Consider the following 22,831-nt stretch of genomic DNA (forward strand, 5'->3'; position numbering starts at 1 on the left):
GAACAGACCCTAAAGTAGTCAAGTTCATTCCATTGACTTAAAGTGTAAGTTTTATATTGGCTTTTATTTTGTACCTGCATTGCTATTTCAAAGAATAGCAAAAGTAAGAAACTCATGGTTGGTGATGTATGAACCAAGCAGGCAAAATGTGGTAGTACGCAGTGTTTTGTATACAGATTTACAAAGTAGGGAGGAAATTTAGTATTTGAATTTTTTTTCTTTCATGAAAACTATCCCCGTTATTCATCAAACTTACGTGAGATAATCACCAGCACTGTTCTATGCAAGTTTTTTACATTAATTTTTAAAAGTTAGATGACAGAAATAAAGCATTTAATGTTCTTCATAACTGTTTATATGTGTTGATTTCATTGTTTAAGAGAAGGGTTGACATAGCAAAGTAAAACATATGTTCCTGGGCAGTCATAATTGTATTCTCAACTTTCTTCAGGTTTTGTTTTTGTTTTTTGTCTTTTTTTTTAAGAAAGACTGGAAGCTCTGAAAGCTTTTAAGTTTATACTTTTCCCATAAAAGAAAGAAATCTCATTACATTATTCATATCATCAGACATCTCCTTATAAAGTACCTGAGTTGCAAAGAAGAAATTTTAAGTTGCTTATATAGTGAATACATCTTGTAATTTACTTTTGTATTCTATTTTTGGGTTTTTTTTAAAACTTTACTATTATCAGAATGTTTTTCTTTTGTTTTGTAAGACATAAATCTTTGATGTTGTGGTCCAGACAGTAATGGAGTCTGACAACATGTTATAAAACAAGACTATTGAGGAAGTAAGAAAGATGAACAACAGTTCCCCCATATAGTGATTCATCCAATCACCAATAGCAAACACAGGATCATAAGTGATGCCATGGCTCTGGTGTACTGCCAATGACATTTGGTATCTGAGTCATCTGGCAAAAACAGCCAATTGTGCAAATGCCTTTTGAATGTGGAAAAAAGAGTTGCAACAACACAAGTCAGGGGGCAGAGTACTGGCAGTCTGTCTAAGCTGCCATTATTTTTCAAGGGGCAGGGTGTCAGGAGGCAGGGTGTCACTTCCACCCCTTGATTCTCTCAAATGATCACTTGACATGGAGTTATAGGCTAGGATGTTATTTTGGCAGTTTGTTAGTTATATAATAAACTAGGTGAGTTTGGTGTTCCAACACCTTAAGGGTATAAGTTACATAGAGGTTGAAAGCTGGTGCATCATGAGATGTGTACTATAGAATCACCTCTATCAAGTAGCAGTTGCTCAGGCATCTGGGAAGTGATTACTACAGCATCTTCCCTATTGCTACAAGAAAGACTGCAAAAGAGATTACAACCAGAATCCACTTATATCTAGTGGCCCCAACTCGGGTCTGGGAATGGCTTGACCATGACTGGAAAAATGCTTTGCAACACAGTCTACAACCCCATCTGCTGATATGAAACAAAACATGAACAGTGACAATACACAAGATAATTGGTCACAGGACAGATCATAGCCCATAAAGTTCTAGAGGATGTAGAATTCTGATCCATTTTTTACCATGGCATCAGTGCATAATCGGTGGTTGAAACATTAGCCCTTATAGAGTAATATCTGACAATAGTTTTAGGTTCATGGCCATACAATTCCAACAATACCAACATTCCCACCACAGGAACTACTTGTTGCCCAGATGCAGGATGTTGCTTTTAAATCCAACAATCAGTTCCTTTTCTGACATTCGACAGTGCCTGAAATGTGTGAATTAACAAGTCAGGATTCCAACCATCAAGGTTCTGGTGGACTGTCCCTAAGAACAGTATACACAGCATATTCAAAAGAGGGGCTTGCTTGAAATAAAAGACAGTAGTACAAATAAAACATCTACAATAAACAGCAATATAGCAGGAGGATTTTTTCAGATTTTTGTCATTGAGATAAAGACAGTTTAATAGGTAAAGCAAAAGCTGTGCATGCAAGCAAAGCAAAATAAGGAATTAGTTCACTACTGCCATTGACAGGAAAATGTTTAGCCTTTTCCAGGAAAGCAGGGCTTCATCACGTGTTAAGTTACTTGGGAAGACAAACATCATAATGCTAAATGTCCCCCTCCCCTCCTCCTTCCCCCAGATTCTTGTGCACCTCAGCCTACTCACTGGCAGGGTGAGAAGCAGAATAGGCCTTGATGCTGTACAGGCACTGTTCAGCAATTACTAAAACATTCATATGTTATAAACACTGTTTTGGTCACAAATCCAAAACATAGCACCATATGAGCTGCTATGAACAAAATTAACTCTATCCCAACCAAAATCAGTACACAGATTGGACCATTCATCCAAGGTGGTCCAGTAGTTGGGCTGAGACAGCGGCTCCGGGATCATCATGAATATTATCACTTCCTGAAATACAAAATCACTTCTAGGACAGACCAAAGGGACAGTCTGTGGATCCAATGACAAGATTTGGGCCCTGGTGTCCAAAACAAAGGTGACTGAGTGCCAGTCATTCACAACAGCATCTAATTGGGGCTAGGACATGGGGTATGAAAAGAAGTCTGCTGGGAAAAAAAATTAAAATGTGTATCCACATCTGTTGGTGGACATCTGCCCACCAGTCTTCAGGCAGCACCTTAGAGGGAGGAAGGAGGGGCTGAAGGTGAGGCACTGTAAGACTCACAGGGAAAGGGCAGGGCCCACCTGCTGATAGACATTCATAAACTGTACAAAGACATTGTTCAGCAATTTATTGATTTGTTGGGGAGTGGATAAACCCCCTTTCTAGCAGGAACTGCCAGAGGTGGCCCCTCTGTCTGGTGGAGGTGCCTCATCCTCTCTGTCCAGGGGACGATTTCTCTGCACCTGACTATGAGACACAGGAGCCATTGCCATGGCACCCACTCCTGCAGCAAAGGCAAGCAGAGCCTGTGTCCTGTGATCCCCATCACTGAGATGACTTTAGAGATGCTTCAGTGTGCCAGAGCCTCTTAAGCCACTCCACCCAGCCTTCTCTTGGCTTTTTACAAAACTGTTCACACAGGGAGCAGAACTATGCCCTGGTATAGGCTTGCACCCCACCAGTGCTCAAGGCAGGTAGAGGAAAGGCAGAGGTGTCTTCCCCTGTAGGGTCAGGAAGGGGGTCAGGGTCTGGTTCAGGGCCATTTTTGTCCCTGTCCCAATTATCATCCTTATCATCATCCTGGTAGATAGTGGCCCTTACAACTTGGGCCATTGTACCAGAACAATTGCTCTGGGTCTCAAGGGCCAGCTTATGCTCATCCCTCTCAGCCCCCCACTTAGCTTATCCCACCTGTTTGGGAGTGCTGTTCAGACTGATAATTTCATCTGAGGCAGCATTGAGGGCGCAAGTCAGGAAGCCAATTAAGCAACCTTTGCCTTTTCCCCAATTGCAATGTCTGGCCTTACTCTGCTATTCAAAATCATCCCCAGTAGCCTGGGGATCTGTCTAATTATCTTGGATCCACATTGGGGGGAGCTCCAAACTTGACCCTTTCCTGAAGTGTCCAGTAGTTGTCAGAAAGACTCCATCCTGTCTGTGATGAATGTGGTCTGAACAGTAGTGGAGTCTGACAACATGTTATAAAATGAAACTTTATCAAGGAAGTAAGAAAGATGAGCAACAATGCACCCATACAGTGACTCAACCAATCACTGATAGAAAACACAGTATCATAAGCAATGCCATGGCTGTGGACTGCCAGTGACATTTGGTATATGGGTCATCTGGCAACAACAGCCAATCATGCAGATGCTTTTTGAATGTGAAAGAGAGTTGCACTGCCCCTTGGCTTCACCAATGGCAGTGTGATTTGAGAGAATCATATCTCACATGAATAATATGAGCAGCACTCTGCCTACACTGCCAATGCCAGTCAAAGGGCAGGATGTCAGGAAGTAGGGTGTCAGATGTGATGTTAATTATTTTTCTCAGTGTATTGATATAACAGAATCACACTACCAGTATTATGTTTTTAACTAGAACACAAGTATGGAACATAGAGTGGAACATGAATGACACAAGAAAAAATAGTAGAGCAAATAGTTTGCAGCATAAAGTGCATCCTGCTTAATGGGATATTTAAGACTGTAACGTGTGCTATAAATAGGCTCTTAGTCTTTGTGAACATTTTTGTTTCTGGTAATGTAAATAAAAATACATTGAAATAGTTTTTTTAGGAGAATCTCCTGAAGAGAAACCTCCACTTTCACAATTTTGCATGGATATTAGTGTGTTAAATTATTTATAACTTGACCCTCTTCTTTAGAAGATGGAAGAATATCTTCCTGGGATTTCAGAGGATTTGATCTTGTCCTTCATTGTAATCAGCTAAAAGAGTTCATGTTACAAACTAAATGAAACATATGGACTGAACATTTCCCTTCTGTCTTGGGTTCTCCTACCACTTTGAAATGACTGAAGTGGTATTATTCCCTGACTCTTATGAAAAAGAATTTAGTCATAACGCTATCTTGATTTTTCAGGTTTTCACTCTCAAAACCAAACATTTTGGAGGTAACCATGGAGGTAAAAGTTCTAAAACTCCTCTTTTTATTGAAGATGGTTCTTCCACTTCACTGCTAAGCTATTTATGTTCCTTATTAACATCAGTGAAAAAACACTTTTGAAACTTTAGTTTTTCAGTTTGATATATGTTCATAACTGTAGTTCAAAGCATTTTTTTCAAGTCATACATAGAGAAACTTTTGGCACATTGCAGCATCCTTAGGCCTGTGTTCCACTAGCTCTTGGGTGGATTTAGCCTGTCTTGGAACTAAGCACCTGTTTGGGCAGCTTAGTTTTGGCTTTCAGTAATCTCTATCCTGTTGACTTGAGGAAAACAACTCTACAATTTGGAAAGTTATAGAGAGGGGTATGTTTATTCAGCGCTGGGATAATTCCTCCGAAATCTGTGCACACCAATCTTGCAATTAGGCTTTTGTTATATACACTAAAGTTTTACATATTCATTAGATCTCACAATACGCCTATGCATATGCATCACCTACTCCGGCTTCGTATTAAAATTAGTCCCAAGAGGTCATTTTCATAATCTCCTCCCTCCTGCACTTGCGTAGTGTCTCTTACAACATTTGAGTTACTCTCATCACAATACAGTGGTTTGTATAACCATTACAATTCTCTGTCAGATAGTGAGTTACAGCCACATGATTATATTTTATACTGATGGAAAAAAATTAAAGTGTTTCCAGTTTTGAAACTGTATTTTCTTTTTTACATAGTGGAGGACTTGACACTTACCTGGTTTCCTCTTATTTCCCAACCTTACATGTAGCAGCCCTATTCTATTTCCAGCCAAGGAATATTCTATAGAGTCTTTCTGTGCACCAGATAGTGCTACTACTTCAGTAACTGCTGTAAGTCTTATCTGAATAATAGAGCTATTCCTATTTAATATAGACTTTCCAATAGAAAAAAACCCCTCAAATGCACAAACTTTTGTCACATAAAATAATGGAGTGCATCACCGTGACGCTAAATAATTTCAGAAATATTAAACCCTGTTTTGTGATCTTTGGGGGCAGAGGCACTAAGATCTCTTGTGTCACTAGAATTATCATCCTGGTTGGAAAGGATCTTCAAGATCATTGAGTCCAACTTTCAGTTCTGCATCACCGTAACCACTATATCATCTCCTGAAGCACCACGTATACCCATTTTTTTTTAATACCCCCAAGGACAGCGACTTCATGATTTTTTTCTGGGCAACCTGCTCCAATGCTTCACCATTGTTTTGGTGAAGAAATTTTTCCTATCCAATCTGAACCTCCCCTGGTGCAACTTGAACCCATTTCCTCTTGTCCTATGCCTAGTCACTAGGGAGAAGAGGCCAACACCTGCCTCACTACAACCTCCTTTCAGGTAGTTGTAGAGAGCAATATGGTCTTCCGTCAGCCTCCTCCAGGCTGAACATCCCTAGCTCCTTCAGCCTCTCCTCATAAGACCTGTTCTCCAGACCCCTAATCAGCCTAGTTGCCCTTCTCTGCACCCTGTCCAGCACCTCGATGTACTTCATATACTGTGGCATCCAAAACTGCACACAGTACTCACAGTACCTCACCAAGACTCAGTACAAGGGTAAGATCACCTCCCTAGTCTTGCTAGTCACAGTGTTCTTAATACAGGCCAGAATGCCATTTGCCTTCTTGGCCACCTGGGCACCCTGTTGGCTCATGTTCAGATGGCTGTCAATCAACACCCTCAGGTCCCTCTCTGCTGGGCAGCTCTCCAGACACTTCTCACTAAGCCTGTAGTGCCGGTGGGGGATTGTTGTGAAGGATCTGACATTTGGCCTTGTTGAAATTGGCTTGACAATTTGCTTTGGCCCATCCATCAAGCCTGTCTAGATCCCTCTGCAGAGCTTCCCTGCCCTCAAGCAGATCAACACTTCCACCCAGCTTAGTGTCATCTGCAAACTTACTAAGGGTACTACCTCCTCTTCATCTGCAGTTTTCTCTGACTGAATCCTCTCTCACTCAGAAAACCATCTCTTATCAGCATAAACAGTGTACTGGGTGTATGTGGAAAGGGGAAGGTTGCTTCTGTGGGAAGAGGTCAGAGGCTATCCTGTGCCAAACCCAACTGGTTCCATTTGGCTCCCCAACAGTCCCACTGCAAGCCAAAGCTGAGCCAATCATGTTTGTGGTGCATCTGTGGTAACATATTTAAGAAATGGTAAAAAAACCCAAAACCCACTGGATGGAGAGAGGAAGAGGGAACAAAAAGTGAGAAACAGCAGAGGGAAGACCAAGGTCAGAGCAGGAGCTCAGTGGTATAGCAGGTATTCAGTGAAGCCTTTGGAGTACTCACCCCAGAGCAGATGTATATTCTTGAAGGAACTTCAATCCATGAAAAACCTATGCTGGAGCAGATATTCCTGAAGGACTGCAGCCCATGGAGAACCCACACTGGAGTAGAGGGAAAGTGTGAGAAGGAAGGAGCAACAGAAAGAAAATGCTATGCACTGACTATAACCCTTACTCCCATCCTCAATGTACTGCTTGGGGGCGGGGCACAGAGTTGAAGAATCTGAAGAGGAGGGAAGTGGAAAGTGGGGAGGAATGCTGTTGTTTTAATGTTTGTCTTTTCTTTACCACTACCTGAATCGGTAATTTAATATTTAATTGGCAATAAATTAACTTAAATTTCCCCAAGTTGAGTCTGTTTTGCCTGCAACAGTAATTGGTAACTGATCTACCTGTCTTTATCCCAACCCACAAGCTTTTTTGTTCCAGTTCTTCTTGTTTCCCCCATCCCACTGGGGGCAGGGGAGTGAGAGAGCAGCTGGGTGGAAGTTTAGCTGTTAGCCAAGGCTAAACCAGCACACATAGATATATACACAGAACAAGTTCATAATTTAAAAAAATGCATCTTTATTTACCTCATGACCTTACCTCTCATCATTTCAATGAAATTCAGTCCCTCAAAATCTGTGACATCCTAATTTTGTTAACAGAACCTATATAAATTATTAATGATTTTTGAGGAAAAAATAATAACATTTTTTGTTTATATGTAGCAGCATGTCAACTAGATGCCACTCTAGTCAATCACAAAGCCATTTATTTATGGGTGAAATGATCCACTACTGCTTCTGTATTGTTCCAGATTAATATTGTACCAAGTCTTTCCTCTTGGAGCACTATTTTTCTAAGCTGAGAAATGCTGCTTTTCCCCTTCATTGTATACCAGTTGATATAGCCAGGTGCCTAGAGAGCTAGGGAAACCCCAGCAATCTATTATTGCTGTCAAAGGGAGGTTACTGTGAAGGTTGGCATGACTGCTATGAAAGTCTGTCAGCCACTGAAAAGCCTTGAGCCATCTCCAGCTGCACATTTCTGTACATTAGTTATTTACAACTTTCTGTCTGCAGCCTTTTCCATTGCAGCTGAAATGGGCTTTTGCTGGAAGCAATTTGGTGAGGTAGAGATAGCTCATAAAATCAGAGCTTGTGTTTGAATGGACTATTACATACTGCCTGTTCCCTGTCGTGGTTTAACCCTAGATGGCAACTAAGCACCACACAGCCGCTCACTCACTCCCCCTTAGTGGGATGGGGGAGAGAAAAGGAAGGGTAAAAGTGAGAAAACTTGTGGGTTGAGATAAAGACAGTTTAATAGGCAAAGCAAAAGTCAGGCACACAAGCAAAGCAAAACAAGGAATTTATTCATTAATTCCCATCAGCAGTAAGGTGTTCAGCCATCTCCAGGAAAGCAGGGCTCCATCACGCATAACAATTACTTGGGAAGACAAACGCTATCACTCTGAATGTGTCCCACTTCCTTTTTCTCCCCCCAGGTTTATATGCTGAGCATGACATCCTATGGTATGGAATATCCCCTTGGTCAGTTGTGGTCATCTGCCCCAGCTGTGTCCCCTCCCAGCTTCTTGTGTACCTCCAAGCCTACTCGCTGGCAGAGTGGTATAAGAAGCAGAAAAGGCCTTGACTCTGTGTAAGCACTGCTCAGCAATAACGAAAGCATCCCTGTGTTATCAACTCTGTTTTCATCACAAATCCAAAACATACCCCATACTATCTACTGTGAAGAAAATTAACTCTCACAGCCAAACCCAGCACATCCCCACTGCTCCTGCCCTCTCTTCATAGTGTCACGCTGTCTTACTTGGTTTGGCAAGGCCTCCTTCACATTGGATCTGATATAAGGTCAGATTCCCAGTGCAGGCCTTGCCCTATATTCCTTGTTATCCCATCCCTATTTCCAGAACTAGTTCATATTTTCTTTAGCTGTACAAACAGCAAGTTTAATTAATGTATTTGTAGGAAACAGTTTTCCCTTGGAGGTTAGTTTAGCACTGGAAAAGGGAACCCAGAGAGGTGGTGAAATCTTCATCCTTGGAGGACTTGCCTAGACAAAGCCATGACTGACTTGGTCTTGTGTTGCCAATAACCCTACTCAAGTGAAAGGCTGGACTAGATGGACCCCAGATGTTCCTTTCAGCTAACACATCTGGGTTAATGTTTTGCTGTCATTCCAGTTGGAGGTGTGTGACAGTGGGAGTACTTACAGCTGTTTATATTTAAATGGATTAAATATGTGGCTGTTACATGTTCTATGGTGCCTAATGGTCTCAGCAATGCAGCAGCATCCTTGCTGCTTTACACACATAGTAATACTCTCTATGGTCTCTTAGGGTGTAAAAGTAACTGCTCTCATCTAACTGATAGACCTAACCCTTACTCTGAAGCCACTCATATAGTCAAACTCTTCATGTCTATTGGGCAGGAGTAGTAATATTGTATGATAAGTCTGATTCTGGAAATAAACTGTAAATTGCCATTCCTGTTTTTATGAGTAATTTCTGGTAAAATAAAGGGAAAATTCTCCTCCAAATCTAAGTGTCCCAGTATCTTAGTTGAAAGAATAGGAGATTCCTTCTTTCTTGAGAAGAGCTACTCAGCAACAGAAGAGCATATGATGGTATTTTACTACTCAAATGCTAACATCAGCTTACTACACAAATATTTTTTTTACTTATACCTAATGATAAGCAAAGGAGTAGTTTTGCATAAGTACATTCATATTTATAGTTAGAATTAGGATTTGCTGAATCCAGATTTTTACATATTACAGAATCACATAATGCTTGAAGTCGGAAGGGGCCTGTTGAGATCATCTAGTCCAACCTCCCTGTTCAATCAAGGTCAGATAGAGCAGGTTGCCCAGAAATAATAAGGAATTAATAGCAGTAAGAAATTAATTCTCCTAATATTTATCCTTGAGGCTTAAGTTGGATATTTATTAGCTACCCAAAAATAAATTCATTGAATTTACTCATTGTAACTATGAGTGACAAGATTAACAAAACCAGTCCTTAAACTCAGCAATTCATACTGTAGTATTTTCCTTAAAAGTCCATTACCTTCTATTAGCATTTAAACTATAACATTTCATCTCTTTGCTTCTTTTGCTATGCCTTTGCTTTCTTTTAAACTTTTTGTTCCCATCAAACAGAAACTACAAACAGCAAAAGATTTTATGTGGGCCTTTCAATAGAAGCCAGAGACTAATAGTTTTTCATAACACATTTTAAATTCAGGTTTACAATGATGGCTTTTGGGACAGTTTTGGAAAAGTGCTAAGAGTTTAATATTTGTTTATGTTTTATGTTTAATATGTGTTTAATGAGATCTTGTCTACTCTCCTTATAACAACAAGGAAAGGGAAAAAGCCAGTGAGATCTTCCTTAATTCAGGCAACTGGTAAACATTTTTATTTACTTCCTAAGGAGGGTCTCAGTTTTGGAAAGACCACCCACCTGAAGGAAGCAAGTACAGGGTTGGAATGGAAGAGTTAGATTCTACAGGATTTATTATTGCTAAGACTATACATCAGGAGAAGATACAGATATGCTCTTGTATTTAGAGCATGTTAGGTATTTTATTTTCTCACACTTTAATAATTATAGGTACTACTGTCCATATTGTGAGTGTAGTTAGTGGCAGTTTAAAAAAAAAACACAGAAAACAAAAATGGTTAAAGAAAAGCTGTGTGAATTTAGGAAAAATATTTTTTCTCCTCTCTGACTTCCCTTGAATTTTAATGAAGTTATTGCTATTAGGTCTATTTTCACCACTGAAATTAATGCAAATGATTGCAAAAATTTTACTTCTCTACCTTAGTTTCTCTATAAATTTGTCTATTTACTTTCACTCACCACTCCAACATGCTGTAAAGTTTAACAAATTTCTTGAAGATATATATAACTAAACTATCAAATTCTACAAAATTGATTTTTTTTGGTGGTATGGTTTTTTTAGATTTCCTATTTTCCATTCTTATGCAGGTTCCTTTAAAATGTAAATACAAGTGAAAGAACACTTGTAGCAAAACTGTCTGAATTTTCTGACTAAATGTTGCATACATTAACAATAAAAGGAGGGATAATGAGAATCTTCATCCTTTATTGCATGCAAGGATGACAAAGGATGAGGAAAAGGCTGAGTGAGGTGCTTAATGCCTTCTTAGACTCAGTCTTTAATAGCAAGACCAATTGTTCTTGCGGACCACAGCCCCCTGAGCTGGAAGACAGGGATGGGGAGCAGAATGAAGCCCCCATAAAAGAGGGGAAAGGACCTGGGCGTGTTGGTCACAGTCGCCTGAATATGAGCCAGCAGTGTGTCCAGGCGGCCAACAGCATCCTGGCTTGCATCAGAAATAGCATGGCCAGCAGGTGCAGGGAAGTGAACATCCCCCTGTACTCGGCACTAGTGAGGCCGCACCTCAAGTACTTTGTTCAGTTTTGGGCCCCTCACTACAAGAGGGACTTTGAGGTGCTGGAGTGTGTCCAGAGAAGGGCAATGAAGCTGATGAAGGGTCCAGAGACTACATCTTATGAGAAGCAGCTGAGGGAACTGGGGTTGTTTAGTCTGGAGAAAAGGAAGCCAAGCAGAGATCTTTTCGCTATCTACTACCTAAAGGAGGTTGTAGCAAGATGGGTGTTGTTGTCTTTTCCCAAGTAACAAATGATAGGATGAGAGGAAATAGCCTCAAGTTGCACCAGAGGAGGTTTAGACTGGATATTAGGAAAAATTTCTTCACCTTAGGGGTTGTGAAGCCTTGGAATAGGCTACCCAGTCACCACCCCTGGAGGTATTTAAAAGACCTATAGATGTAGCACTTAGGGACATGGTTTAGTGGTGGACTTGGCAATGTTAGGTTAATGGTTGGACTGAATTATCCTAAAGGTTTTTTTCCAAATAAATGATTCTGTGCTTCTATGATTCTATGGCTCAGCTACAGCAGAATCTGCAGGATTTTTTTCCTTGATTTTGTTCTCTGGAGGCCTGTTTGGTGGTGAAACTGTTATTTTCAGGAGGCACTTCCTAAAAAAATCTTCCATAGGTACCTAATCAGGTTTGCCTTAGAGTTTTCCAAATAAAGAAGTAGAGTTAATTCCTGGTACTGTAGTCAGTTTGTTCTGGTTCTGTATAAATTGCATTATGGTAGCCTAATAGTTCTTCCAAATTTTATCAAAACACATCAGAATTTTACAGTTTCAGAAAGCACTTACAAACAAAACTGTGTGTTTCACTTTCTTACATTTATACTGTAATGTGAAATGTTTTTCAGGAGCAATTAAACAATTAAAAGCTAACCCATTGATGTTAGAAACAAATTTACCATTTGTAAGTTTTTATGTCATAAGCCTTTGATTTGGGGAAATATTCTCAGGTTATCAATGAGTTAATTCCAGATTTACCTGGAAGTATTTTATAGCTGATCTCTTTCAATAAAATAAGGATTACTTGCATTTAAAGTTCAGGAAAGTCATATAAAATAAATAAGTTTTTTTAACTTTGTTATTATGTCCTGTCTCTACCTTGAACCACATGCATGTCAGTACCATTATGGCTGATTATAACTGTTCACAGTCAGTATTTACATATATCATGTCTGTGACCCATGTTTTAAAGAATAATTATGATTGCATTATTGAGTTCAGAAAAGGAAACTGCCTGCATATTTAATTTACCACTTACCTATGAATTGTTAATGAATCAGTTAAATCTTATGTTTCAGTATGAAGGTGGAAAATGTGAAATGGATCTGTTTATCAAATAAAATGGAATTGCATGTACTGATTTAAAAAAGAAATCTTAAAATGTGTTTTCACGACCATATAAGTTTGTGTCTCTTTTTTTATTCCAGAACCGAATGGAAGAAAGCAAAGCACTCTTTAGGACAATTATCACATATCCATGGTTCCAGAATTCTTCGGTCATTCTGTTCTTAAATAAAAAAGATCTCTTAGAGGAGAAAATTATGTACTCCCATTTGGTTGATTATTTCCCAGAGTATGATGGTAAGTATATTGCCATCAGACCTCATGATCCATTTACACTGCAGTAATTACAAAATGTAACAGCTTTGCCCATATTTTGCTTAGTTGAATGACTTGCTTGTCACGTTTTTTAAAAAATTATACGATAAAGAAAAATTATTTAAAATAGCAATTTCTAATATTGCAGATTTTTAGTCACTGGTCTTGTGGGATTTTCTAGATTGCTACGGTTTCATTTTATACTTCCATTAATTCTTGATTGGATGGCAGTACCTTTCATGTGAAATTATTGATTTTAGATGAGTAACATCATGTTAACAAGGGACCTTATTCTGTCCTTGTTCAGAAGTTGGGATAAGGGTTTGAACTGAAGTATAAAGCTAAAATTACATAAAAAGACAGTTCTCATTTTTACACAGTGTCTCACATACTCTTATTTTTTCTTTTGGCTTTGTTTGTTTGTTGTTTTGTTGGGGTTTTTTGTTTGTTTAAGGCTGGATATCTTAACAGGAGTGTCATAAATTCTCTGTAGCTGTCAGAGAAACCAGTATCACTCCCTCCATCCTTTCATTATACCACTTCTTTTTTGTTTCCTTTATTTTAATTTTGTTACTTAGTTGATGTTTAATTGCTTTTCCCAGAAAATATTATGTGGAATACACAGCTGTTTCTAAGGAAGTTGTACTTTCAAAAAATTCTGAGGTGAAAAGTTATATATACTAAAGTAACTGAGTGGAGGCTTTGACAGCAGAGAAAAAATCAAATTCATACAATAACATCTTTTTTGTCTCACCAGAGTGAAAAGCAGATTAAAAAGCTAGAAAAAAAAAAAAAAAAGATTAAATCTCTCATTTTCAAAACTAGAGAGTGATAAAAAGGAAAAAGTTACAGGTTTTTCTTGTTTGAGAGAAAAGGATATGTTTACAGTGAACAGCCTGCAGGATCAGAACATACTTTTTTGAGTCAGTATAAGTTTAGTTTGATAGTACTATACAGAAGAGAACTGGTAGCTGAATTGAAAATATTCTTGTCCTTTCAAGTTACAAGTGTAACAGGTGCCCTGGATGACATCCTGCAGGTGAGAAGGCTCTCTGGGTCCTTCTGTTATCATCACTCAAGTGGATATACACCTCTGTTAAATGCTTGTACAGAAAATGCAGACAAAATTCACACAGAGTGGCTGGGACTGGAAGGGACCTCTGGAGATCATCTGGTCCAAACCCCCTGCTCAAACAAGGTCACCTAGTGCCGGTTGCCCAGGACCATGTCCAGATGGCTTTTGAAAATGTCCAAGGAGGAAGAGTCCACAACCTCTCTGGGGAACCTATTGCATTGTTTGGTCTCCCTCTCAGTAAAAACGGGGTTCCTGATGTTCAGACAGAAACTCCTGTGTTTCAACTTCTTCCCCTTGTCCTGTCACTGGGCACCATCAATAAGACCTTGGTCCACCTTCTTTATACCCTACCTTCAGGTATTTGTACACATTGATGAGATCCCCATCTGAGCCTTCTCTTCTTTAAGGTAAACAGTCACAGAATTCTCAGCCTCTCCTCCAGTCCCTTAATCATCTTTGTGGCAGATGATGAACTCTTTCCAATATGTCCATGTCTCTCTTGTACTGGGGAGCACAGAGATGGACACAGGACTACAGGTGGGGCCTCACCAGTGCTAAGTAGAGGGGAAGGATCACCTCCCTCGACCTGCAAGCAACACTCCTCCTAACAAAGCCCAGGATGCCATTTACCCTCTTTGCCTCAAGGGCACATTGCTGCCTCATGTTCAATTTGATGTCCTCCAGGACCTCCAGGTACTTTTCTGCCAAGCTGCTCTCTGGTTTTGGTGCCTGGACTTGTTACTCCTCAGGTGCAGAACTTAGCACTTCCCTTTGTTGAACTGCATGGGGTTCATCTCAAACCAGTGTGTCGAGATCCCTCTGGCTGGCAGCCAGTCCTCCCAGTTTTGTGTCATCAGCAAACTTGCTGATGGTACACTGTGCCCCATCATCCAGATTATTAATGACAACATCCTGGACTCTAAATTGGTAAGATATGTATTCAGTGGATGGACCACTTGGTGGATAAGGATATGGTTGGCTGGTTGTACTCAAACATTACTGGTCAACAGCTCGATGTCCAAATGGAGACCAGTGATAAGTGGTGTTCCTTAAGCGTAAGTACTGGGACCAGAGCTGTTTAACATCTTCGTTGGAGACATGGACAGTGGGATTGAGTGCACCTGTAGGGAACAGGAGCTATTGGTAGTCTAAGTTAGTATCAGGGACTAAATGTGACCAGCCTAGCACCAAGCCTGCTCAAGAGTGAGCTACTTGGTTACACCCAGCCTCACCTTTTATTGGCCCCAGGTTTTGGGCATGCTCAGTGGGGCCAGCCCTAACTGGGCACAGGTGAGACTGGGCACCGGCCTGGCTCATTACCTGGCACCTGTTCCCTACATGCACCCTCAGCAAGATTGCTGATGACACAAAGCTGTGTGGTGTGGTTGACACGCTGGAGGGAAGGAAGATCATCCAGAGGGACCTTGACTGTGGGAAAAAATCCGCGGAGGCTTAAAGGACGACACGCAGTCACCAATATGGTTAAAGTGAAGTCGTTTATTAACAGTGGACACTCTCTTTATATAGAGCCTTTGTTTATATAACGATATCTTGCAGGTGGCTATATCTTGGACACAAATTCTGTTCTCACAGAACTTCTGCTGGCTACCTCATTATCCTGTTATTCTTCTTTTCTACTGCCAGCTCCCTTATCTTTTTCCCATAGCTCATCTTTCAGTAACCTTGCAACTGGTCCTCAAGGCCCTTAGTTTAACTAAAACTAAAGAGTCAGGATTGCTCACATGTCTGTTTTCTTCCAGACAGTTTCCCAACTTATCCCCCTTTTTGTTTTTGAGCAATCCTGACTTACTTCATCACGTGAAATAACATGCTAATAATACATTGCCATAAACAACGTACTAATAATACGAAAGCAGCAAAACCAATAATAACAAATATAATTGATAAACCTTGTCTAATTAAATCTCTAAGCTATCCCCAATCCTTAAGCGATTTAACCATTCATTTAACCCAATATATGCAACAGTTAATTTTTCATGTTATCTTAATCAATTGTTTTTGGTTGTGAATTGACTCTGAATGATCAGATAAATTAATGCAAATACACTCCATCAAAGTCTTCACAAACATAACCTAAAAGCTAATAATAAAAAGTCAGTGGCAGCATGATATTGTAAAACTGCATGTCTGACACTATCAACATCTTTTAGCATCTGTGTTAAAATACCAGAAGTTAAGTTCATCTACTTAGCAGTGCAACAGAATAGCACAATCAACAATCAACACATAGACAAGGGATCCCATAATCAACATATAAACAATCACATGAATTACAACATTAACAAGAACCTATTATCAATACAATATCAAAAGCACATTTCACACTGCAGTGGAAGGACTTAAATACCTTTTTAGTATGAGGAAGGTCTGGTGTCCACTGGCGCGTAGAACCAAGAGGGTAGAGGAGGATTATCCGACAAAAATTGGTCAGGGGGGCCCCAAAAGCGTCCCCAGACCCCTCCCGGGTCACGGCACAGTGGAGTCCTGTTTTCCTTCATGGTTGCCAAATTGAGGCTCAAAAAGGCCTAATAAAATTGTTTAGAGACAGAATTCCAAGCCTTTAAACAGCAAAGGCACACACTCTTTCCCTCCCCCCTATTTTCCCTTTTTTTTTTTTTTTTTTTTTTTTTTTGCTGTGGTGTCTGCAGCAGGGCTCATTTTTTGAGCAGCAGCAGTGTCAGTGGGGACAGAGACAGCAGCTGCAGCTGTAGCAGATACACTGGCAATGCTCACCAGCCATATCTGAGTTGTGCGCTTGTGTGTGGGGGGGCGAGAAGCGGCTGCGGAGGCAGGAGTGGGGGTGCTCTCTGTACCAGGAGCAGCTCTCACTCTCCGAACAGCAACTCTCGGCCTCCAAAAAGGCATACTTGTTCTCATAACTGTGGGGTTTTTTTGTTTTTTGTTTTTTGTTTTTGTTTTTTTGTTTGTTTGGTTTTTTTGGGTTTTTTTTTTTGGTTGGTTGGTTTTGGTTTTTTTGTTTTTTATCTCTGTATGAAACACCAGTGGACCATGCACCACAATATAAATCAATATTGAGAACCATATTGCAGTGATGGTCCTTAAGCAGCTTTATCTGCTTCTAGCATTTGCTCAGAAGCTTCTAACAATTGGGCTGCTGTAGCACCTTTTGGGAGTAGTCCTAATGCATGTTTAGTTTTTTTCATTAGCATTGTCATATGCTGACATATAAATAATTTTGTTTTCATCTTTTCTGTCAAATCGGGATGTGCTATTACCACTGAATATAAGTGATCCACAAATTTTGGATATGGCTCTGCTCTCCCCTGCTTAATATTTGTAAAAGAGGGAGTTGCTTGTGCAGGATCATGCACAGTTTGCAAAGCTTTATACGCCAATTCTTGTGAAAGTTGTAACACTTCAGTTTGAAACCATGCCTGCAAATCTGAACATACAAAAGGACAAGCACCAAGTAACATTTGTGCTTGCACTCCGCATAATGCATCGGTGTTCTGTCTAGGAATCACAGCTTCATTTTCACACAGCATTTGCCATTTGTGATGAAATTGCAATTGTTGATTCCACCTTCCCCCCCCTCTATCCCCTCCACCACCCTCCCCTCCCCATGTTGGATCTGGAAGAGGTGGAGCAGTGGGTGTTAAAGGGTTAAGGGAAGTAGGAGCAGGGATAGGGAACAGATCAGGGGATAAAAATGAATTAGTGCCCCTGGGTTGTTCAGGGTGTTCCACGGAGCAAAAAACTAGGGTTTTTTCAGGGGTATACTCATCCTTGGTCTCCAGTTCTTTCAGTTTCTTCAGCAGTTCCCTGAGTTGCTTGTCTCTGAGTCCCAGTTCTTTCCTTGGTTGTTGCTCTATAGCAGGCACTGATGGTGTTGACAGGTGAAGCAGAGGATTAATTGATGGCAACTGTGGTCAAGAAGATAAATCAGGCATCAGAGGTGGAGAGGAAGGCAGCGGTGGCAGAGTGTTTGGGAGCCGTGGCAGGCGGGCAGGAGGGGGGGGGTCTGCATTCCAAGGTTCCTCGCCTGTGTTCTCCGGCTTCTCTCCTTCTGGGTCCTCCGACGATTCTGGTGGTGTTTTCGGTCGCATTTCGTTTTGCTTCTCAGTCCCATTTTTGCTTTTCATCTGACCCCCCAGGGTCAAATGGCACAGTTGGCTGACCTTGAATCAGTATAGTCCCTTCAGGTGCTGGTAGGGGTATTTTAGGTGTCTCAAATAACTGTTTAGAGGTCAAGTCCATATTTTGAGCATTCATCGGTATTGGTAGATCAGGTGTTAAGGCAGCAAACGCTGAGGCTGCTGCTCTTTCACTTTTCATTTCTTTTAAGGTTTCTCTAATCAATTTCCAGAGTGTCGCTAAGCGTCGTGCCTCCTTATCTCCATGGCTAATTTTATTCCATAGGGCAGTACCTATGGCTTCCCAAGTAGGTAACTCAAAAACGGTACCCATCGAGGGGATCAAGTCTCTATCCCGTGCCCATTTCAGTAATTCACGTAAGGTCCTGCCTTCGTGTGATAAACCTCTCTTAGAGAGAATACATTGGAGGAGCTTAACTACTGCCTCTTCTTCTTTAGAGAGTGTAGACCCCATCTCCTCCCCAGCCGCTCACCTTTTTCTTGGCAAGATTCTTCAATTCTGAGGTACCTCTTTCGTTCCGTAGCCGGGCACCAGCTACAGAGACCGCCGGGGCAGCAGTCTCCTTTCGACTGGCTTCTCCGCTCCTGCCGCACCGTTCCTTCGGTCGGCTTTCTCGCTACCCTCTCATCCCAGCTGTCTTCATCGCTCCTGGAAGCAACAGCGAGAGGGTCCCTGTTCGGGCGCCAAATGTGGGAAAAAATCCGCGGTGGCTTAAAGGACGACACGCAGTCACCAATGTGGTTAAAGTGAAGTCGTTTATTAACAGTGGACACTCGCTTTATATAGAGCCTTTGTTTATATAACGATATCTTGCAGGTGGCTATATCTTGGCCACAAATTCTGTTCTCACAGAACTTCTGCTGGCTACCTCATTATCCTGTTATTCTTCTTTTCTACTGCCAGCTCCCTTATCTTTTTCCCATAGCTCATCTTTCAGTAACCTTGCAACTGGTTCTCAAGGCCCTTAGTTTACTCTAACTAAAACTAAAGAGTCGGGATTGCTCACATGTCTGTTTTCTTCCAGACAGTTTCCCAACACTTGACAGTCTTGAGAGGTGGGCCCATGCCAACCTCATGAAGTTCAGTAAGGCCAAGTGCAAGATCCTGTACCTGGGTAGGGGTGATCCCAAGCACAAATACAAGTTGGGTGGAGAAGGGATTGAGAACAACCCTGGGGAAAAGGAGTTGGGGGTGTTGGTTGATGAAAAGTTCAACATGAGCCATCAGTGTGCACTTGCAGCCCAGAAGGCCGATCATATCCTGGACTGCATCAAAATAAGCGTGTCCAGCAGGTCAAGGGAGGTGATTCGCCCCCTCTACTCCACTCTTGTGAGACCCCACCTGTAGTACTGTGTCCAGTTCTGGGGCCCCCAGCACAAGGAAGACATGGACATACTGGAAAGTCCAGCATCTGACGCAAAGATAATTAAGGGACTGGAGGAAATGCTGAGAAATCTGTGACTGTTTACCTTAAAGAGAAGGCTCAGATGGGGATCTCATCAATGTGTATGAGGGCCACCAAGGTGATCACAGGTCTTAAGAAAGGCTGAGAGAGTTGTTGTTCAGAGAAGAGAGAAGAGAAGAGAAGAGAAGAGAAGAGAAGAGAAGAGAAGAGAAGAGAAGAGAAGAGAAGAGAAGAGAAGAGAAGAGAAAAGAGAAGAAGAAGTCAAGTCTTTGGGGAGACCTTATTGTGGCTTTCAATATATAAAGGGGGTTTATGACAAAGACAGGGAGAGACTTTTAGCCACGGCCTATAGTGACAGGACAAGGAGTAATGAGTTTAAACTGAAAAAGGATGGATTTAGATTGGACCTTAGGAAGAAATGTTTTGTGATGAGGGTGGTGAGACACTGGAACAGGTTGATCAGGGAAGTTGTGGATGTCCCCACCCTGGAAGTGTTCAAGGCCAGGTTTGATGGGGCCTTGAGCAACCTGTTCTAGTGGAAGGTGTCCCTGCCCATGCAGGGTGGTTGGAACTAGATGATCTTTAAGGTCCCTTCCAACCCAAACCATTCTATGATTCTATATTAAACAGGACTGGAGCCAGTATTGACTGCTAGGGTACCCCATAAGTTACTGGCTTCCAACTAGACTTTGTGCCACTAATCACCACCCTCTGATCCCAGCCATTCAGCCAGTTTTCAAACCCCCTCACTGTCTGCTTATCCAGCACATACTTCATCAGCTTCCCTATGAAGATCTTATGGGAGACAATGTGAAAAGCCTTCCTGAAGTCTAGGTAGACAATATCCACTGACTTCCCCTAATCTACCAAGGCAGTCATTTCATTGTATTAGTTTATCAGGTTTTCAGTCAGTCAGCTCTTTCTTGTCTCCTTTGCCATGAGTAAGGGAAACAAAATAAGGTTATGGACCAGTTGGCCAGAACTGAAAGTCTTTAAGCTTCTGACTCTAATTCTGCAGATCTTGCTGGATTTAACCCCTTAAACAAGGTTATGGTTTGATTTGATTTCTTCTGGTGGAAATATGGAAATATGGGGTGTCTTACAGTCTGAAGCTTGCACAGGTCACTATGTGGTCCCCTCTGCTGTTCCAGCACCCTGTTTGGAGATGTTGAAGATGGAAAGGTTTGGAGAACTCATCGCAATTAGGTATCTTCAGCTAGATCACTTCCCCCATGCAGTGTCCTGTGTGGTAGCACAATGGAGAAAATAGCATAGGGATGAGAAATGCTAACCAGGATGGCAAACTGAAGTGATTAAACTAAGCAGTTTTACTGTATGTCATGACAACATTGGATGACAGACTGACTGACATGCTCAAGAGTCAGAGTATCACATAAAGGTATGCTTCCACATCTAATACTAAAAGACTGACTAACAGAATGGAATAAAGAGGTGGGAGAGGGGAAAGAGACAAAAAGGGGCTACACTTGGGAAAGAAAGAAGAGAAAAATGTCTATCCACAGGAACACACTCCCATCCAGGCTTCAAAGAAAATAAATTATTACACTCACCAAGCTAATGTAGCCAAGCCAAATTGTAATACTTTATATAAAAAACTTGACTATCATATAGAGAGACCCTTTTAAGACTGCCAAATAAGGAGCAATGGATGAGAAACCTGCAGATTTGTATTATAATAATTTTCCAAGTTTATTTAGATCATAACTATTTAACATTGTAAGTCTAATATTGGCTCATTCCCTTTTTCCCAAATTCCTGAGGTTGCAAACTTTCTTTTTAATCTCAGTTTCCTGTACTTGAACTCCAGTTAAAAAAAAAAAAAAAAAAAAAGTTAATTACATGATAACCAGCAGACGTTATTAGGTAAGCAAAATTTGGATACAGGGTTTGAATAGTGAAGTACATTTTAAAAGAGGACAATACTACCTGTGTCTACCCACTGTAAAACTGTTTAACAAAATTCTAGGAAGGTGATTAATGGGTTATTTTGAAGAAATCATTGTTTTAGAAAGTCTAGGAGTTGCCTTTACAAATATTTAAACTTATTGGAATAAAAAAAATTAGTGAAATTTATTGTTGCTGCTGTTTCTATAGAATATGTGCTGAAGCTAAAGGCTAAAATCTGTTGTGCTTAGAAATTTAAAAAATTTTGAACAGTCCTCTCTGTTCTACCTCAGAAAATGTATTATCTGTTTACATGTTCTTCTCTACATGTCAGCAAATGTGAAGTCTGTGTGTGTATATATATATATATACATATATATTCATGTGCACACACCAGGATATTTCAGTCATGTTCTCCTTCCAGAAGGCCAACCATTAGATATCATAAAGCATGTAATTTATCTTCTGTGCTTCCTTTGCTACCGAATTTTTGCAGTTATCCAAATTAGAAATGTTTGCAATTGCATTTAAGTATTAAACATAAATTTTATTGTGCAGTTATTGAAAGTTATATGGGCACACACTAACCCCCTAAGTACAGATTTCATGACTACTGAAGGACAGAACTATATAACAGATGAGCACTGGTATTTATATTGTCATGTAACAAGACTGGGACAAATGAGATGATAGAAGGAGAAGGCACAGCAAGCATACCTATTCTGTAGAAGCACACATTGCAGAAACAGCAGGGCAAGGGAATAATGGCCTGTGAAAATTGCACTGGAACAGAATTGCAGTATAGGAAAACAATAGATTGTGTCTAATGTTCCTGCTTCTGTCCTGTTCTTTTTGCTAAGAACATGCACAAATCTTCACTGTTTTAGATTGGAAGTCATAATTTTGCCTTCTGTCATGTGTAATGGAGAACATGAAGTTTGGTTGCATAGACTTTGTATTCTGAGAATTACAGACTTAATTTAGAATGAATAGGATTGTTATACGTAATTTAGATAATTGTTTTGTTAGAACATTAACTTTTTTCAATTGAACAGTTTCAACTACCAAGCATGTATATCTCATTATCACTAAAGTAAATGAAATTCTATTGGAGACCAGTTTAGGATATAACTATGTTAATATGATATGGTTTTAAAAAAATGTACTTTATTATAGTTTAAATATAGTAGATATAGACTGAAAATGGGCCAATTCTAATAATTTTAAAAAATATTTATTAGTGGTGGGAATTCAAGCTAGGGAGGAGTCAAGTGGGAAAGCAGTTGGTAGCGGTGGATGAAATCCAGTGTGGCAAAAGCCTTGCTCTCTGGATGGGTGCTGAAGGCTGATGGAGAGTGAGGTGAGTTACATCTGTCACAAAGGTGGAGCTAAGAGTCTCAATTCCAGTCTTCCAGGTAATCTACTCACCTTTGATTAGAGTAAAGTCAAC

At 40.5% G+C, this 22,831-nt stretch overlaps 1 protein-coding gene across 1 annotated transcript in view; it reads left to right on the top strand.

The window, feature by feature from the left end:
• The window catches only part of LOC139789224 (guanine nucleotide-binding protein G(q) subunit alpha-like), a 138,909-nt gene that overhangs the window by 110,017 nt on the left and 6,061 nt on the right, over positions 1 to 22,831 (top strand). The window contains exon 6 of the mRNA XM_071729729.1: positions 12,688 to 12,841. Coding sequence (XP_071585830.1) covers positions 12,688 to 12,841 — 154 coding nt within the window. The remainder of the gene's footprint in view (positions 1 to 12,687; positions 12,842 to 22,831) is intronic.

This window comes from Heliangelus exortis, chromosome W, assembly GCF_036169615.1.
Source record: "Heliangelus exortis chromosome W, bHelExo1.hap1, whole genome shotgun sequence".
In the NCBI taxonomy this organism is placed as follows: Eukaryota; Metazoa; Chordata; class Aves; order Apodiformes; family Trochilidae; genus Heliangelus; species Heliangelus exortis.